Source organism: Carex rostrata, chromosome 5, assembly GCF_964058835.1.
Source record: "Carex rostrata chromosome 5, lpCarRost1.2, whole genome shotgun sequence".
Classification (NCBI taxonomy): domain Eukaryota; kingdom Viridiplantae; phylum Streptophyta; class Magnoliopsida; order Poales; family Cyperaceae; genus Carex; species Carex rostrata.
The window spans coordinates 7,423,208-7,441,966 of NC_135922.1; the positions used below are offsets into that span (position 1 = coordinate 7,423,208).

The 18,759-nt window shown below is 33.4% G+C and overlaps 1 protein-coding gene across 2 annotated transcripts; it reads left to right on the plus strand.

Moving 5' to 3' along the window:
• The first annotated feature begins 1,440 nt into the window (after positions 1–1,440).
• LOC144554643 (G-type lectin S-receptor-like serine/threonine-protein kinase SD2-5) lies at positions 1,441–11,298 on the plus strand. Of its 2 annotated transcripts, XM_078302963.1 has the most exons (2): positions 1,441–2,823; positions 9,882–11,298. In XM_078302963.1, the coding sequence occupies exons 1-2, from the start codon at positions 1,486–1,488 to the stop codon at positions 11,016–11,018; spliced, it is 2,475 nt and encodes an 824-aa protein (XP_078159089.1). In that variant the 5' UTR covers positions 1,441–1,485; the 3' UTR covers positions 11,019–11,298. The 2 variants fall into 2 exon arrangements, with proteins under 2 accessions (XP_078159089.1, XP_078159088.1); XM_078302962.1 differs by lacking the exon at positions 9,882–11,298 and having other exon boundaries at positions 1,441–4,122.
• Positions 11,299–18,759: the final 7,461 nt, after the last annotated feature.

Sequence of the window (18,759 nt, forward strand, 5' to 3'; positions counted from 1 at the left end):
TATCTCTATCTCGTTCTACGACCGGATTCGCTTCTTTGACCGCACTGCGCTTCGACAACGATCGGATCTACTCATTGTTGCGCTTCTATCGAGATGTGATCACCCTAATACCTTTATCCTCATCTCGCTCCACAACAGAATATACTTCTTCGGCCACCACCATGCTCTGATAACGACCGGATCTACTCACTACCGTGTTTCAATTGAAATGGGGGCTCTATGCTCCAAGTTCTGACGATACCGTACTCTCGGCTCTGCTCAACTCCAGTTCCTCCCCTCTCCGTCATTCTCCTCTTTGTTCGAAAAAAGTAGAACCGAGAGAGAGAGAAGGTACTACTGTGTTAGGGTGAGGTCTAGAAGGGATGGAAGGGACTGGGAGAGATGGATAATTGTTAATTACTTTTTATAAATTAAGGTGTCTAAAGTTTATAAACCCTTATATTGCTGAAATTAATTTTAAAGTTGCTATTAAGGCACGTCAACAATAATTAAGAAGGAGAATAATTTGAGTCAATTATTTGGTCAGCGTGGATTTTATAAATAGTTTCTTAATAAGAAACTTTCTTGCATAGTTTCTAAATAAAAAACTTTCCTACATCTCTGAAATTAGATTAAAAACTGTCACTTCAAGTTAGAAACTCTGATAATGTAGATGCTCTAAATATTTTGTCTTCTTCATTAGACAATCAGGCATAAAGAAAATGGTGTGCCTCCATTATCTCCTTTAAACTACTAATCTTCTTTTTTCTTAACAAAAGAAAATCTTAAAACCCGAATTATGTAGAATTTCGAAGACATCTTAATTTGCTTGTAAATTTTTGAATTAATATCTCTGAGAATCAGAAACCAATTGAAGAATTAATCTTCGTTTTTGAATTGATTTGCTTATAAATTTTTGAATTAATATTCGTTTTTGAATTTTTCTTTTTAATAAGTAAAATTTACAGTGAGAATTATATCAATTAATTAAGTGCCATCTTTTTTTAAATAAGAATTTCTTAACTAATAAATAATATGGTTTCATGTTAGGTAATTGAGAATCAGAAGCACCAATCGGATGATTTATTAATGAGTCAATTGACTATTGCTATACACTTGCAACTGCCTCATTGATAGCAATAGAGACAGCCACCCACCTTCCAAAACAAAAAATAGCAAGAATGATGGTATCTCAACCGGATGATTAAGAAGGGCAATTTAATGAATTCATACCCACTGCAATACCTGACTGAGTAGAATGAGATCTGAGTCGTCAGTAGTAATCTGGCACTAATTTTAAAATGTATTAGTTTTTAACGGCCCGGCTGGGAGTATTGTACTCAGTCCGGTACTTGAGGGGATACCGACTACAATTTGAAAGACTTCTTCTCATTTCTAAATGGTTTTAACAACACATCGTCTGATGAACTTAACATATTGTGGAGTCTAATGCAATTGAAATACCATCTCTATTGCTACCGCAGCATACCAATAATTCTACCCCAAATGGCTTTTACTTCTTCCCTAGCCTTCGTTGCAATACTTCTCCTGTGCTTCTCTTTCTCTGTTAATCCACAACATTTTTTTAATTCACAACCTTATAACTATCCCACTGCAAGTGCTCCGGCATCATGGACCAACTCACCATCTCTCCCAGGCAACTACACTTCACACCGTAACCTCCTCCTCCGGCTAAATGCATCTCACAACATGTCATTTGCTACTGGATTTTACTGCTTCCCACCATGTAAGAGCTTTTTTCTCTCCATATACATCGTACATGCATATGTACATGATCATTTTGAGTCCTTCCAAGATCCACAAGTCATATGGTCAGCAAACCGGGCCCGCCCTGTCGGCGAAAATGCAACACTTCAATTGACATCTCAAGATGGTCTAACCCTCCGTGACAGTGATGGTAGCCTAGTTTGGTCCACTACCGTGGTAAATCAATCTGTTGCCGGTATGAACATCACGGAAGCTGGTAATCTGGTGCTCTTTGATATAAATAATTCCACAATCTGGCAATCTTTTGACTACCCAACTGATTGTCTAGTAATTGGGCAAACACTAGTAGGAGGCATGAGGATCATTGCCAGTTCCTCTAGCACGGATTTGAATGAAACCCAATTTTATCTCACCCTCCTTGCAGATGGCTTGTATGGATTTGTCAATTCGGATCCCCCGCTGATGTATTACTATAATATGTATGGAAATTATTACCATTCAAATAGAACAGTGGACACGTCTATTTTTATAAAGTTCATGAATGGCAGCCTAACTATATTTTCCACACCATCAAATATTGATACGAACACAAATATTTTGGAATTTCCGTCAGCTAAATCAACACAGTACATGAGATTGGAATCAGATGGACACTTGAGACTTTATGATTATGATGATTTACAAGGTTGGAAAATGGTGGGTGATTTGTTCAATATGGATAACTGTAATTACCCGACAGTTTGTGGGCATTATGGAATTTGCAATAATGGACAATGCACCTGCCCCACAGGAATCTTGGAAAATTATTTCAAGCTGGTTGATAACCGAAGAGCAGAGCTTGGCTGTACTCTAGTTACTAATATAACTTGTCAAGATGTAAACAATCACCGTTTGTTAGAAATTAAAAATGTAACTTATTTCAATAATGCTGACAATGTTGCATTTAACTCAACTGATGAGGAGACTTGCAAAAGGGCATGTCTTGGAGATTGCAAATGTAAAGCTGCTCTATTTCAGCAAACTTATGAGAACCCATCAGTTGGTACGTGTTTGACACTACCAGAGGTTTTTTCCCTCCAGAATGAGGACCAATTTAACTCTATTGCATATATTAAGGTGCAAGTTGCTCCTTCAACACCTTCTACCCTTCCACCACCTTCTAGTTCGAAAGTTGGGCTAGGATTAATACTGGGTTCCACATTTGGAGCTTTGCTTTTTATGCTCACCTTAATTAGCATTTACATAGTGGGCTTGAGGAGATGTGAAGAAGCACAAGATGAGGATATCATCGAACAATTACCAGGGATGCCAACCAGGTTCACTCTCAAAGAGCTACAAGCGGCCACTGAAAACTTTGTCAAGGAACTCGGAAAAGGTGGATTCGGTACTGTGTTTGAAGGTAGGTGGGGTGATGAGAGAATAGCAGTCAAACGTTTGGATAGCGTCGGACATGGAAAGAAGGATTTCTTGACAGAGGTGGAGACTATTGGCAGTACCCATCACATCAATCTGGTGAGGCTGATCGGTTTCTGTGTGGACAAGTCGAATAGGTTTTTAGTTTATGAGTACATGTGTAATGGGTCATTGGATCGGTGGATCTACTATATAGATGGGAGAGTTCCTCTTGATTGGTCCGCCAGGTTCAAAATTATAACCGACATAGCCAAAGGGTTATGTTATCTTCATGAGGAATGCAGGAAAAAAATTATTCATTTCGATATCAAGCCGGCAAATATTCTTTTAGATGAAAATTTTAATGCTAAAGTGTCTGACTTTGGGTTATCCAAGCTTATTGATAGGGACATTAGCACAGTAATGACTAAAATGCGGGGCACTATTGGATATTTAGCACCCGAATGGTTGACAGCAATGGTGACAGAGAAGGTTGATGTTTACAGTTTTGGTGTGGTGGTAATGGAGATTCTATGTGGAAGAAGAAACATTGATGATTCCAAGACTGAAGAGAATCGCCATCTCATTAAACTATTAGAAGAAAAATCTAAGAGTAATGCAATATCAGATTTGATTGACAAAAATCTTAGTGATGTCGAATTTTACAAAAATGAAATTGTGAATGTGTTGGAGCTTGCAATGTGGTGCTTGCAGTGGGATAGTACCCAAAGGCCTTCAATGTTAATGGTGATTAAGGTTTTAGAGGGAGGAATGGAGGTTGAAACATCATTGGATTATAATTTTGTTTCTTCAATTCCAATGATTGCAAATATATCTGGGATAGTCGAACAGTCAACTCCCCTTCCAACTTCAGTTTTGTCAGGCCCTCGATGAAATTCCATGATCCTCTACTCGTAATAAAGTCTTTGAACTGCATTAGTTAGAAGTGTAGTATTAATTATAAGATTGTGTAATAAAGTCCTGTTTGTATTAGTCTTTTATTTAGGCATGTATGTTTGATGGAATTACAATTGTTATGTATTGTAAAATGAAATTTACATTGCATTGATTTTTTTTTTTTGTTTGGATTCAACTTTTATCATTTAAATTCAATTCCAATGTTTGGATTCAACTTTTAGTCGAACAGTCAAACGTTTGGATAGCGTCGGACATGGAAAGAAGGAGAGAAATGGAAGCATCCTGCAGGTTGCAGCAGCACAGAGTATCGCCTCTGAACTGGACACCTCCAATTACACAATTATATAACAGATCGATCGGCTGCTGACAGCTGTCAGTTGGGGTTGGGGGTAACCAAATCAAGGATTAAAAGAGCAGCAGGTAAGTTTACTATCCGGACCTTAATTTTGTCAATAATTGCACTGCTCAAAGGTTGTCTAGGAAACATTAATACTAACTCAGACCCTGAAAATGACCAAATTAGCATCGGGAACTTAACCAATATCTTGGTATTCAGTCACAACAGACTGAATTTTAAACCCTATGATTGTCCAAAAAAAAAAATTCCAGAGCCAATTTTTTTTTTTTTCCAGAGCCCAGAAAACAGGAGAAAAGAATATTTCATCAACTTACAGAAAAGTTAACATTTTTTTAGAACGATAGGATGTTTTCAATGAATATCTTCCTCCAAAATGGTTAAAATTGCATATGAAAGTATATGGCACATGAATGTTATAATTTTTCAACTACTGTTAATTTGGTTTAATGCATGTTAAAATATTTGGCATCTCTCATATATACAAACATAAACTAATCGGTATAACTTGAACCTAAATTGAAAATGCAAATAGTCTTAGTTGTGGAGACTACAGTTGATATTTTGAGCCTTGCTTACTGCTGCAATGCTGTTGAGTTGGTGAATTGGGCATTGCTATTTACATTGTTGTACCAGTAACCAGTGTACCTAAATTGTCATTAATTAGAACACGAGCAGAGGAGACTAGATGACATCGATAATATCTCAACTTTTTCTGTTTCTATCAGCGTCATTGCAAGTCAGTGATCTTCACGGATCTTAATATAATCCAAAGATAGTAAAGTTAATCTCATCAAACATTTTTATGAACCTAACACATGCTAGTTTCACTGTATATAACTAAATACTGTCTATGCCATGGTTAGGCTCATGGGATGTATAAAGTAGTGTATTTAATTATTCTTTGTCAATATTTGTAGTTCTTATACAATTGTTGAACAGATTTGGTTGTGAATTTGGTCAATTTGAACTACCAATATTTTTTTCCTTCTCTGTTTATTTTTAGGTTCCATATTCTAACAAAATAAGTATAACAGCAAACCTTACTTTTTTGCTTTTATTGGGGATTACTGAAATTTATAAATAGGAAATTAAACAATGCATATAGAATTCATTAATTATATCTTTATTGGCTTGATTTTAGAATCAAATAAAATTGCTGAATCAGCTTGATATTATAATCTTTACATGCTCAGTGGAAATTTTGAGAGAGAAATGCAACTCGATCAGTAGGTTAAAAAAAAAATTCAACAAATATAACTAAGGAAATTAAAATTTGAAGGGCAAGGGTGTCTTTCTCAGATCTTTTCTCGAACATCACTACTGTACCAGTCCATCTCAATTGGTGCACCAGTCATGGTACATTTATGAAGAAATTATGATTTAATGAATACCAATTTATTAACCCCAATAGATCAATGAATTATGAAAAGGCCCATAGTCATTAGAAATATATGGAATTCTAGAATACAACATTAGAACCATAATTCCAAAAGATGGTCTTCAGTATATATCAGATAGCAGAGAAAAAAATTTACCAGAAAAATTCCAAATTGAGAGGAGAATGATATAACTTGGTGTCACTGCTGAATCAAGGAAGGATTTAGGCTTGCTGCGTAAGTGGCATAGAAAACCCATCAAAGATCCAAGATAATTATTGATTCTATTTGGGCCCAAAAATGAGGCCCAATATTTTTACTTGTACAAATAACGCAATCTAACATTTTTAAGGTCAATGTACATATTGGTTGCTGCTATGGCCTCTATTGTATTGCATTGAAGTGGTGTTAAATTTTTTTGGGAGAATTTTATCTATATCCCTCAAAAACTTCGAAATTATGATTTCTCCCACTAAAATGATAAATATCATATATACCCCACCAGAATTTAAAAGAACTCACAGATCTATTACATTTATTGCGTTTTCCCAAGTGAATGTACTCATTTTAAATTTGTAAATTTATCATCTTACCCTTATTAAAATATAAAAAATATGTAGTTTTGTAAAAAAAATATTCAGTCTTTTAACTATAAACTTGAGATGGAGAAATACGTAATATCAAAGTCTTTGAGAACTATACGTGCAATTCTCCCTTTTTCTTTTATCGTTTTTTTAATTGGGGGGAAACGACAAAGAGAGTTGGCGAATAGCTCAAAGGTTGTGACTATGTGGCTCTTAGTTTTATGATATATTGCATGAACATTAATTGGATGAGATTCTCATGGTTTCTAATATGAATATTGGGCTAAGCCTTGGGGATTATACATTTATACTGACAATGGGACCAAGCAATAATTTAGGAGTGAACTGTAGAGCGGGACCCATTCTTCAATGATATCGCTACTAGGAACAGTCTTTTTTAAGTAGGGTGTCAGGTTAAATTATCCAACTTAGTTTAATATTTTCATTCTAATTTCAAACCATTAACTTCCTACACAAAAATTATTATGTTGTTTTACTAAATTAAAGACTGGTTCTCTAACATAATGAATTCAGATTAGTGACCCTTATAATCATCAGTTACATGCATGGCACTAACGTATCACCACTAGATTCATTGCTAATTTTAGAATAGATTCTGGAATTGTAATTAGTGAATTAGTATCGATCGCTATTAAATGGGCAAATTAGTGATAGAACCAATTAAGTGAATAATTAATTGAATCTTTGACCTTTGCTCTTGTTCTCAGACTAATCTCAGTTACTGTTACTTGACAGATGACCTTGACCGGTTGACCCGAAGTCTTGGTCTCCGCTGGGGCCTGGAAGGACTAATTAACTAGCCGAGATATATATGAACAAAATAAACTTTCTTTTTAGAACTAGGGAAATGAGAATTCAAGGGAAAAAACTGCTTGAACAATTTTTTCTTCATTATTTTTGAGATGCATATGAGTACTCTTGTTGGGTAAAATTGTAGGTTTAAAAAATTAAAATTGAACTGGTGACATTTTCGTGACAATTTATCCCAGAACATGTAGTATTACTGATTTAGAATATACATAACATTGTTAATAACATATTTGTCCGAATTTGCTATAATACCTAACAATATCAATCAACCAATTTGAAGTTTCATTTATTAGCAAAGAATTGTCAAGAATAATTGTATTTATCAAATACACATGCATTTTGCATGCATAGTAGTAGTAATGAAATTAATTTCAACAGCATTTAAAATTGTGCTCTATGACATGGCATTTGACATTGAAAAATCCTCATTACTTCTTTGCAAGGCCACCATGACTGTTTAATATAAACCAAATTATTCAAGGAATATTTGCAAGGCAACAACAACTGTTGATAGTCTTTGTTTAAACTACTAGTCTCTGTTTTCTACATCAACTAAGTTTTTTTCAAAAAGAACAAGAAAATGTTAAAATTAACCCTAATGTAGAATTTCGGCGAGATCTTAATTTGCTTATAATTTTTGAATTAATTAATATATCTAAATGTGTACATGATCATTCAAAAACAACAATAGTGAATATTTCTTCCATTTATTCTGATATAATAAAAAATAAAATCAAACAACCACAATTCATAATTTAGAGCCACTTCAATTATTCACAAGAATACGTAACTAAAATTAAGCTTTATTCAATTAAATTAAATTAAGAATGAGAATTCAATATTTCTTGATCTACAATCAATAAATGATCCACTTTTATAAAGTAAAAGTTTCTTAACTAATATAATATTTTATATGTTAGTTCATTTGGAATCAGAATTAGAAGCACTTAAATTTTGATTTGTCGCATCACCTTTATATTTGTTTTTTTTGAAATAAAATTTTCACATAATTAAGAAAAGCGAATTGGAGAATGCCATATTTGGAAATCTTAATTTGCTTGATGATTTCCTTAGTATCCTTATAATTCATATAATCAATCAATCGGTTGATTAATGAGTCAATTAATTATTGCTATCGACTTATAATTGGATCACTAATACCAATGGAAATAACTACCAAAATTTAAAATATAATATAAATAATAGCACTAGAACGGTCAAATTTGGCAATTATATGGTTGTGGATTTCAACGGTCCAAAAGGAATCGTTCTTGAATGGTCCAAAATAGCAATAGAAGTTGTGGAATTGGATATAAGCGATATCATCTCTATTGCTACAGAAGCAAACCAATAATGCTACCCCAAATGGCTTTGACTCCTTCCCTTGCCATCGTTGCATTTCTCCTGTGCTTTTTTGTCTCAGTTAAACCACAACCTGATCATATCTATCCCACTGCAACCGCTCCGGCATCATGGACCAACTCGCCATCTCTTCCACACAACTTTACTTTCGATAGTGCGGAAAATGTCCGTTACCTCCTCCTCCTCCCACTAAAATCAATTACCGGCATGTCATTTGCTATTGGATTTTACTGCTCCCAGCCTTGTAAGAGTTTTTTTCTCTCGATATTCATAATATCTGCAGATTATAATAATTATGGGCACTACTACCGCCCACTAGTAATCTGGTCAGCAAATCGAGCCCACCCTGTCAGTGAAGATGCTACACTTCAACTGACATCTAAAGATGGTCTAACCCTCCGTGACAGTGATGGTACCCTAGTTTGGTCTACTAACGGTTTGAATCGAGCTGTGGCCGGTATTAACATTACAGATGCTGGTAATCTGGTCCTCTTTGATATAAATAATTCCACAATCTGGCAATCTTTTGACCAACCATCTGATTGTCTAATAATGGGGCAAACGCTGGCACGAGGCATGAGGCTCATTGCCAATACCTCTAGCACCGATTTGTCTGAAGGCCAGTTTTATCTCACCCTCCTTGAAGATGGTTTGTTTGGATTTGTCAAGTCGAATCCCCCACTAGCATACTACTACAAAATACTCTTTACCACGTCAAATGCAAAAGTGGACAAGTCTGCTTTTATAAAGTTCAATAATGGCAGCCTGACTGTGTTGTCCACATTACACAATACTGATAATAGCACAATTATTGTTACATTTGCACCTACTAAATCAATACAGTACATGAGATTAGAGTCTGATGGACACTTAAGACTTTATGAGTTTGTTGATTATGAATGGAAAATGATGGATGATTTGTTCTATAGAAATAGTGATAGTGATTTTCCGAAAATGGATAACTGTGATTACCCAACAGTCTGTGGGCATTATGGAATTTGTAATAATGGACAATGCACCTGCCCCGCAGGAACCTTGGGAAATTATTTGAAGATGGTTGATAACAGGCGAGCAGAGCTCGGTTGCTCTGCAAGTACTAATATTACTTGTCATGTAAAAAATCACCTTATGTTAGAACTTACCAATGTATCCTATTTCAATAATATTAATATTAACAGTAATGGTTCATTTAACACAACTGATAAGGATACATGCAAAAATGCATGTCTTGGAGATTGCAATTGTAAAGCTGCTCTGTTTTGGTCATCAGATCGCATGTGTTTTACACAATCGGAGGTTTTTTCCTTTAAGAATCAACCTGATGCGGACTCTCAGCCTTCTATATATATTAAGGTGCAAGCTTCTAGTTCAAAAGTTGGGCTAGGAGTAATTCTAGGTTCCACATTTGGAGCTCTGTTCTTTATGCTCACATTAACTAGTATTTACATTGTGTGTTTAAGAAGACGTGAAGAAGAGCAAGATGAGGATATCATTGAACAACTACCGGGGATGCCAACCAGGTTCACTTTCGAAGAGTTACGAGCGGCCACTGAAAACTTTGTCAACATACTCGGAAAAGGTGGATTCGGTACTGTGTTTGAAGGAAGCTGGGGTAATGAGAGAATAGCAGTGAAACGTTTGGATAATGTCGGACATGGAAAGAAGGATTTCTTGGCAGAGATCCAGACAATTGGCAGTATTAATCACATCAATCTGGTGAGGATGATTGGTTTATGTGCTGAAAAGTTGAATAGGTTTTTAGTTTATGAATACATGTGTAACGGGTCATTAGATCAGTGGATATACTGCAGAGATGGGAGAGTTCCTTTGGATTGGCCCATTAGGTTCAAAATTATAACCGACATAGCCAAGGGTTTATGTTATCTTCATGAGGAATGCAGGCAAAAAATTGTGCATTTCGATATCAAACCAGAAAATATTCTTTTAGATGAAAGTTTTAATGCTAAAGTTTCTGACTTTGGGTTATCTAAGCTTGTTGATAGGGACATTAGTAGAGTAATTACTAAAATGCGGGGCACTCCTGGATATTTAGCACCTGAATGGTTGACAGCAATGGTTACTGAGAAGGTTGACGTTTACAGTTTTGGTGTGGTAGTAATGGAGATTCTATCTGGAAGAAGAAACCTTGATGATTCCCAAATTGAAGAGAATCGCCATCTCATTAAATTGTTAGAAGAAAAATCTAAGAGCAATAGATTATTAGATTTGATTGACAAAAATCGCGGTGATGTCATATTGTACAAAATAGAAATTACGAATATGATGAAGCTTGCAATGTGGTGCTTGCAATGGGATAGTACTCGAAGGCCTTCAATGTTAATAGTGGTTAAGGTTTTAGAGGGAGTGATGGAGGTTGAAACATCATTGGATTATAATTTTGTTTCTTCAATTCCAATGATCGCAAATTTACCTAGCATAGTGGATCAGTCGGCACCCTTTCCAGCTTCAGTGTTGTCAAGCCCACGATGAAATTCAATCATCAGTGATCCTTTTCTCTAAGCTGAAAATCCATTAGGTGTAGTTTGTATGCGTAGTATTTAATTATAAAATTGGTTAGTGAAGTCAAATCTAATTTGTAATTAGTCTTCTACTTTACGCATATATATATGTTTGAAGGTTTTACTATTATGTCAATTTGTATTATTTTTTCGAACGGAAATCACGAGTATTGTTATTTTAATAACTAATGAGTAAATCACCACGTTATATCCTATGTATACTGGTATATATATTGGCTGTTTTTATTTCCTTTTTTTTCACATTTATAGTATGTCATTTCAGTTAGGATGAAAATTTTACTACATAGTAAAGCAAAGTGGAAGGAAGCATTGATGCTTTTCTTTCTCTCGAAAATGAGCTTCCCTTTAACTTAAATGAGGGAATGCAAGCAGCGGCAGAGTGTTAATATATATATTTTTTTAATCATAATGAGAATTGTTATTTTTAAAATTTTAATTATTTCATAGTTTTCCTTTTTCTTTCAGGAAGCGTTAATAATATTTGTTAACTAATTTCAGCAGTCCCAATTTCATATGGTTTTGCTGTCATTGGAAAATATTTTTCTTAAGAAATTATTTTGACAAATTGCTATTGGAATGCAAAATGCAAAGGGCTGTAGATTCCAACTGAAGAAAAATTTAAGGAAACAGTTGAAGTAATTCTCAGTTATAAGCAAATTTAAAATGAAAGCTATATATTGATTGACACTTTTTATGTTTTCAAAACACTAATTAATATCAGTTATAATTAAGAAGAGCTATACACGTTGCATGCTGTAAATACCTGGACATACTGACAAAAGTTGATTTTTTCACATGTGCTTACTGTTTTCAAAAATATTTATTTTCATCTGAATTTTAATATTTATTTAATTTGTTTTTTAACTTCTCTTTACAGCAAAACTTCTTGACGATTTTCAGTAATCTAAAACTCTTGTGTCGCTAGACTTTGGACTCGATATGAATGTTTGCTTTAGTAATTAAATATATGTTGGCTATAACAGACCGTGGTGATTTGAGGCAGACTTTCTCATGACATTTTAAGTTATTTTTTTAAAATAAAAAATAAATGCTTTTGTGTTTCAACAATAAAAGTAGCACATAATTAAAATCAAAGGGTCATATTTCCAATTATCCAAAAACTAATTCAAAATAAAAAATGAAAAGATTAGAAAGAAAAAAATAATTGTGTCTGAAAATAAAAAATTTAGCAATTTATAATTTATTTAATTAAAATACCTAATATCACTTTTTATAAACACTTTAGTAGAAAAAGTGAAAATTGAATTCAAAGAAAAAATTACGGCTAGTGATATATTAGAACATATAATTGGTAAATAAAATATCATTTTCAACAAATGATATTTGTTAAATTAAAAATAATTTTTCCTACTTGAGAATAAACCAACGATTTTCAGTATATCTATGATTCTCATTTCAAGATGAGACATAGAATTAGAAATTCAAGAAAAAAAACTCATATTATCTAATAAATTGATATTCCTCCAATATCTCATAATATTTAACTTTTAGACATGAAAATTATATATATTTAGTATGAAACAAATAAATATTTATTGATTTGGGAATTTTGAGCACTTCACACCCTTCCTTTTTATATCCGACATATTTCGAGATATTATTAATGAGCCACACAGACCTCATCCAAAGGGGTATTTGGATGTGTAAACTGATCTTTAACCACTTTTTTAAATTTAGAAATATTTTGTCTTTCTCCGTTAAGCAATCGGACAAAAGAAAATGGTGCCTCCATTATCTTTTTTATAAAACTAATCTCCGATTTCTACATACATCAACTAAGTTTATTCTAACAAGAAAAATAAAATCTTAAAATTAACCCGAATTATGTAGAATTTTGCAGAGATCTTCATTAGCTGATAGATTTTTAAATTAATTTCTCAAAAATTCTATATTATTCTCATTCAAAAACAACAGTACCAAATATTTCTACCATTTATTCTGACAAAATAAAAATAAAATCAAAATTCATAATTAAAAGCCACCTCAATTTTGCTTCCTTTTATTGACTGTAGTCCCCTGATATCTTTTTGGAGATAAAAATATATGTCTAAAGAAATCAAATAGGAAGGTAATAACAAGAATATATATGTAACTAAAATTTAGCTTTACTCTATTAATGAAATTAAGACTGAGAAGCCAACTAAAGGTCAACTTTTATTAAGTAAAATATTCATACCTAATGAATAATATTCTTTTATATTAGTTAAGATCATAAGCACCAGTTAAAAATGATTAATTGTGTCATCCTTTATATGTTATTTTTTTTGGAATAAAATTTTCCCTGGATAATTAACAAAAGATAATTGGAGAAGGTTAATTTGGAAATGTTGAGATTTGCTTGATGTTTTGCTTAGTATCCGAACAAGAAGGGCATTTTCCTTATAATTCATATAATCAATCAATCGGATGAATAAGAAGGGCAATTTCCTTATAATTCATATAATCAATCAATCGGATGAATAAGAAGGGCAATTTCCTTATAATTCATATAATCAATCAATCGGATGAACAAGAAGGGCAATTTCCTCATCATGCATGTACTGCTTAATTTGTTCATCTCAATTTCTACGTAATATGTTGCTTTACATATTATTTTTGTGTTCTTAATAATTTGGTGTGTTGCAAAGAGACTGGGGGAATAAATCATTGAGATTAAACATGCGTGTAAAGGAACTGGTAACGTTTAAATATCATGCATGCAACAGATAAATGAATAGTTCGGACCAGACCATTCCTGTGGATTTTTCCATGGTAGACGTCCAGCACAGAATCATTGTTTGAATAATACCATTACTGTGTACTTTTCCATGGTTGAAGTCTAGCACAGAATCCACAGTTTGAATCATACCATTCCTGTGGACTTTTCCATGGTAGAAATCCAACACAAAATCCACAGTTTGAACGATTCCTGTGCACCTTTCCTTGGTAAATGTCCACCACAAAATTCATGATAATAATCAGACCATTCCTGTGAACTTTTTCATGGTAGAATATTATCAATGAATATCTACCTCAAAATGGTTAAAATTGCATATGAAAGTATATGGCACTGGAATGTTATAATTTTTCAATTACTGTAAAATTTGTTTAATGCATGTTAAAATATTTGGCATTTCTCATATACAAACATAAACTAATCAGTAAAACTGGAACCTGAATTGAAAATGCAAAATAGTCTTAGCTTGGGGAGAATAGTCATATACAAACATATTTTGAACCTTGCTTACTGCTGTAATACTTTGGAGTTGGTCAATTGGGCATTACTATTTACATTGTTGTACCAGTAACCAGTGTACCTAAATACGGGTATTAGTGTCATTTTTCCATTTCTATCAGCGTCATTGCATATCAGTGATCTGAACGGATCTTAATATAATCTGAAGGTAGTAAAGTTAATCTCATCAAACATTTTTATAGCCCTAACACACAGTAGTTTCAGTCTATATAACTAAATACTGTCTATGTCATGGTTAGGCTCATAGGATGTATAAAGTAGTGTATTTGTTTATTCTTTGGCAATATTTGTAGTTCATGTACAATTGTTGAACAGATTTGGCTGTGAATTTGGTCCATTTGAACTGTTGAAAGTTAATTCAAAATTATTTTTAGATAATCTCTGCATTGGTTTAGTTTAGTTAGAATCAGTTTTTAGACGTATGAAAACTGCAATGACTATTTGGGCATTGGTTATTTTAAGCATAGTTATTTTAGAATTAGTTAGCGTAGTGGTTAGTTATTTTTAGCATGTTGTGTAGTGGATGCTTAATTTAGGGAAGTTGTGGGTGCTTATTTTAGGAACATTGTATTGTTTTAAATACTGCATAACTTTATGTAATTGAGTAAGAGAGAAAGGAAGTAAAGCATTGTTTCTATTCAGAAAAATATTCTTCTCTCTTCAATCCTTTGCATACTGGCACAAAGCAGTGCAGTATTGCTTAGTTTATCCCAACAAAATGGTATCAGAGCCGATGGTTCGGTGGGCAAGCAATTGAAGGCAGAGTCAAGTTGCAGTTGATGGCAGAGTTGATTGTTGTGCAACCTTAGAGAATTGGGGCGTTTTCAATGGCAGAAAACGGCAACAACATGGTGAATGTTACTCAATCGGCAATACCTCTCTTCAAAGGAGAAAACTATGCCTTTTGGGGCATCAAGATGACGACCTTGTTCAAGTCTCATGGCCTATGGGATTTGGTTAACAACGGTCCACCAGATCGAGATCCGAACCAGCAAGAAAATCAAAAGAAAGATGTAAGGGCGCTATTCTTCATCCAACAAACAGTGCATGACACCATCTTCTCGAAAATTGCAGCAGCCACCAACGCAAAGGAGGCATGGACAACCCTGAAAACAGCATTTCAAGGGAGTACTCGAGTCATGGCAATCAAACTTCAAGGCCTACGCAGGGACTTTGAAACATTGCACATGAACAAGGAGGAATCCGTGCAAATTTTTCTCTCAAGAGTACAAGAGGTGGTCAACCAAATTCGAGCATTTGGAGACACCATGGAAGAGAAGACGGTGGTGGCAAAGGTGTTAAGGAGCATAACACCCAAGTTTGATCATGTAGTTGCAGCAATTGAAGAATCAAACGATCTTTCAACCTATTCCTTTGATGAACTGATGGGATCACTGCAGACCCATGAAGCAAAGTTCAGATCAAAGGAGAAAGGAGATGAAAGGGCATTCTACAGAAAGGGGGAGTCCTCTCAAGGCAGAGGTGGACGTGGCCTTTGTAGATTTGGCGAGTTTGAGTTTCAGCACGACAAAAAGATGTCTAGTGCTTCCAGCAGAACAAATATGGCTGTGTGCAAGCCGATTGTTTCAGAAAACAAAGGGAAGAACAGCAAGCATGCTCTGAAGAAGAAAAGAAAGAGCAACCCATGCTTTTCATGGCATATACAGCAGGTGGAAGGCAAAGATCCGCAATCTTTGAAGAAATGACAGAAAATGAAAAACTAGCATCAAACATTGCAAGAAGAAATATTAGAAGCGAGAACAATGGAGATCAAGAGTGCAAGTTCATAAGAACATAAGGCTGAAATTCTGATTAAGGCATTGGCAAGAGGAATGTTTGAAGAATTCAAAGCAGTTTTTGGCATAATCAATTTTGAATTAAGGGGGAGTGTTGAAAGTTAATTCAAAATTATTTTTAGATAATCTCTGCATTGGTTTAGTTTAGTTAGAATCAGTTTTTAGACGTATGAAAACTGCAATGACTATTTGGGCATTGGTTATTTTAAGCATAGTTATTTTAGGATTAGTTAGCGTAGTGGTTAGTTATTTTTAGCATGTTGTGTAGTGGATGCTTAATTTAGGGAAGTTGTGGGTGCTTATTTTAGGAACATTGTATTGCTTTAAATACTGCATAACTTTATGTAATTGAGTAAGAGAGAAAGGAAGTAAAGCATTGTTTCTATTCAGAAAAATATTCTTCTCTCTTCAATCCTTTGCATACTGGCACAAAGCAGTGCAGTATTGCTTAGTTTATCCCAACATGAACTACCAATATTTTCTCCTTCTCTGTTTATGTTTAGGTTCCATATTCTAACAAAATAAGTATAACAGCAAATCTTACTTTTTACTTCTGTTGGGCCTTGCTGAATACTATAAATGGGATACTTAAACACTTTATATACATTCATTAATTATATATTGGCTTCTTTTTAGATTTAAATAAAATTTCCGTATCTGCTTTCTATTATAGCCTTTGCAAGCTGAGTGTAAATTTTGAAAGAGAAAACCAACTGAGTCGGTTAAAAATAAAAAATCCAATTACTTACTATAACTAATGAAATTAAAATGTGAGAGGGCAAAGGTGTCTTTCTAAAAAAAAAAATTCTTAATCACAAAGTAAATCAATACAGTACCAGTGATCTCAATTATCAATTGGTGTACCAGTCATGGTACATTTATGAATGAATTATTAATCAGTACGAATTTACCCCCAAGAGATCATAAAATTATGAAAAGGCCCGTAGTCATTAAAAATATATATCAGATAGCAGAGAAGAGCTTACCAGATATCAATTGACAAGATTACAGCAAGTGCTCTGTGCCATTGCTGGATCAAGGAAAGTTTGGGCTTGCTCCGTAAATGGTCTAGAAAAGACATCAAAGAGCGAAGAGAATTATGGGTTCTATTTTGGGCCAATAAATTTGGCCCAATATTTTTACTTAACAAACAAAGCAAACTAAAATTAGGAAATGATGGCTGGGCGGTGAGGTGTTTATATTTTCTGTTGGTAAATTTGGCACTGTTTTGCAGAATTATATAATACAAATGAGTGATAAATAGTCCTTAAAATATCAGTATTTTTTATTTTATTTTTATTTTTCAAATTTAAAATTTCAGTCCCTAAAGTTATCAACTTATACCAAATTAAAATTTTGTTTAAAAATAGATGAATAATTGAACGTTGATAGCAATATTCATATCACAGATAGCAATTGAACTGCCAATTCGTGACATTTTACGTCTCAAATTAACCCAGAAGATGCACTGCCATACACTTGTTAAGACCATATTTGTCCAAATTTGCTATAATTAATAACTAACAATATCAATCAACCAATTTGAAGTTGCATTTATTCGCAAAGAATTATCAAGAATAATTGTATTTATCAAAAATACATGCATTATGCACTTTAAAATTGTATTTATCAAGAATAATTGTAGTTGCAAAGAATTATCAATGAAATTAATTTCAACAGCATTTAAAATTGTACTCTATGACATGACATTTGACATTGAAAATTATCCATTATAGTGACATCCTCATTACCAATTTGCAAGGCAACAACGACAGTTTAATAAAATCCAAAGTATTCAAGAAAATATTTGCAAATATTTGCAAGGCAACAGAGACTGTTGATATCTCTATTTAAACTACTAGTCTCATTTAAGCTACTAGTATTTGTTTTCTACATTGATTAAGTTTTTTCCAAACAAGAAAAATAAAATCCTGAAATTAACTCTCTAAAATTCTACATTCTAATTCAAAATCAATAGTGGCGAATATTTCTGCCATTTATTCTGATCAAAATAAAAAATAAAATCTAACAAACTCAATTCATAATTTAGAGCCACTTCAATTATTCATGATATTCTACTGCAATGTTCTGATATCTTTTCAGAGAAAAAAAATATACAAGTAGAAAAAGCAAATAGGTAGGAAACAAGAATCCCTAACTAAAATTTAGCTTTATTCAATTAAATTAAATTAAGAATGACAAATCAATATTTGTTGCACTACAGTAAATTAAATGTGAACTTCTATTAAGTAAAAGTTTCTTAATTTAGAATCAGAAGCACCACTGAAATATTGATTTGTCATGTCACCCGTTATATTTTTAATTTTTTTTTTTAAATAAAATTGTCACCGAATAAGAAAAAAGATTGGAGAAGGCATTGGAAATCTTGATTTGCTTGGTGTTCCGGCCGCTTAGTATCCGAATTAGTTATTGAAACTGTGATTATTGAGTGAATTAATTATTGCTATGGACTTATAATTAGCTCATTAATAGCAAAGAAGATAGCCACTAACCTTAAAAATATAATAAAAATAATAGCACTAGAACGGTCAACTTGGGCAATTATTATAAGGTTGTGGAATTGAACGGTTCAAAAGGTATCGTTGTTGAACGGTCCAAAATAGAAATAGAGCTTGTGG

Excerpts from the sequence above, each read along its gene's own strand:
- LOC144554643 (XM_078302962.1), top strand. The coding sequence starts at position 1,486 with ATGGCTTTTACTTCTTCCCTAGCCTTCGTTGCAATACTTCTCCTGTGC.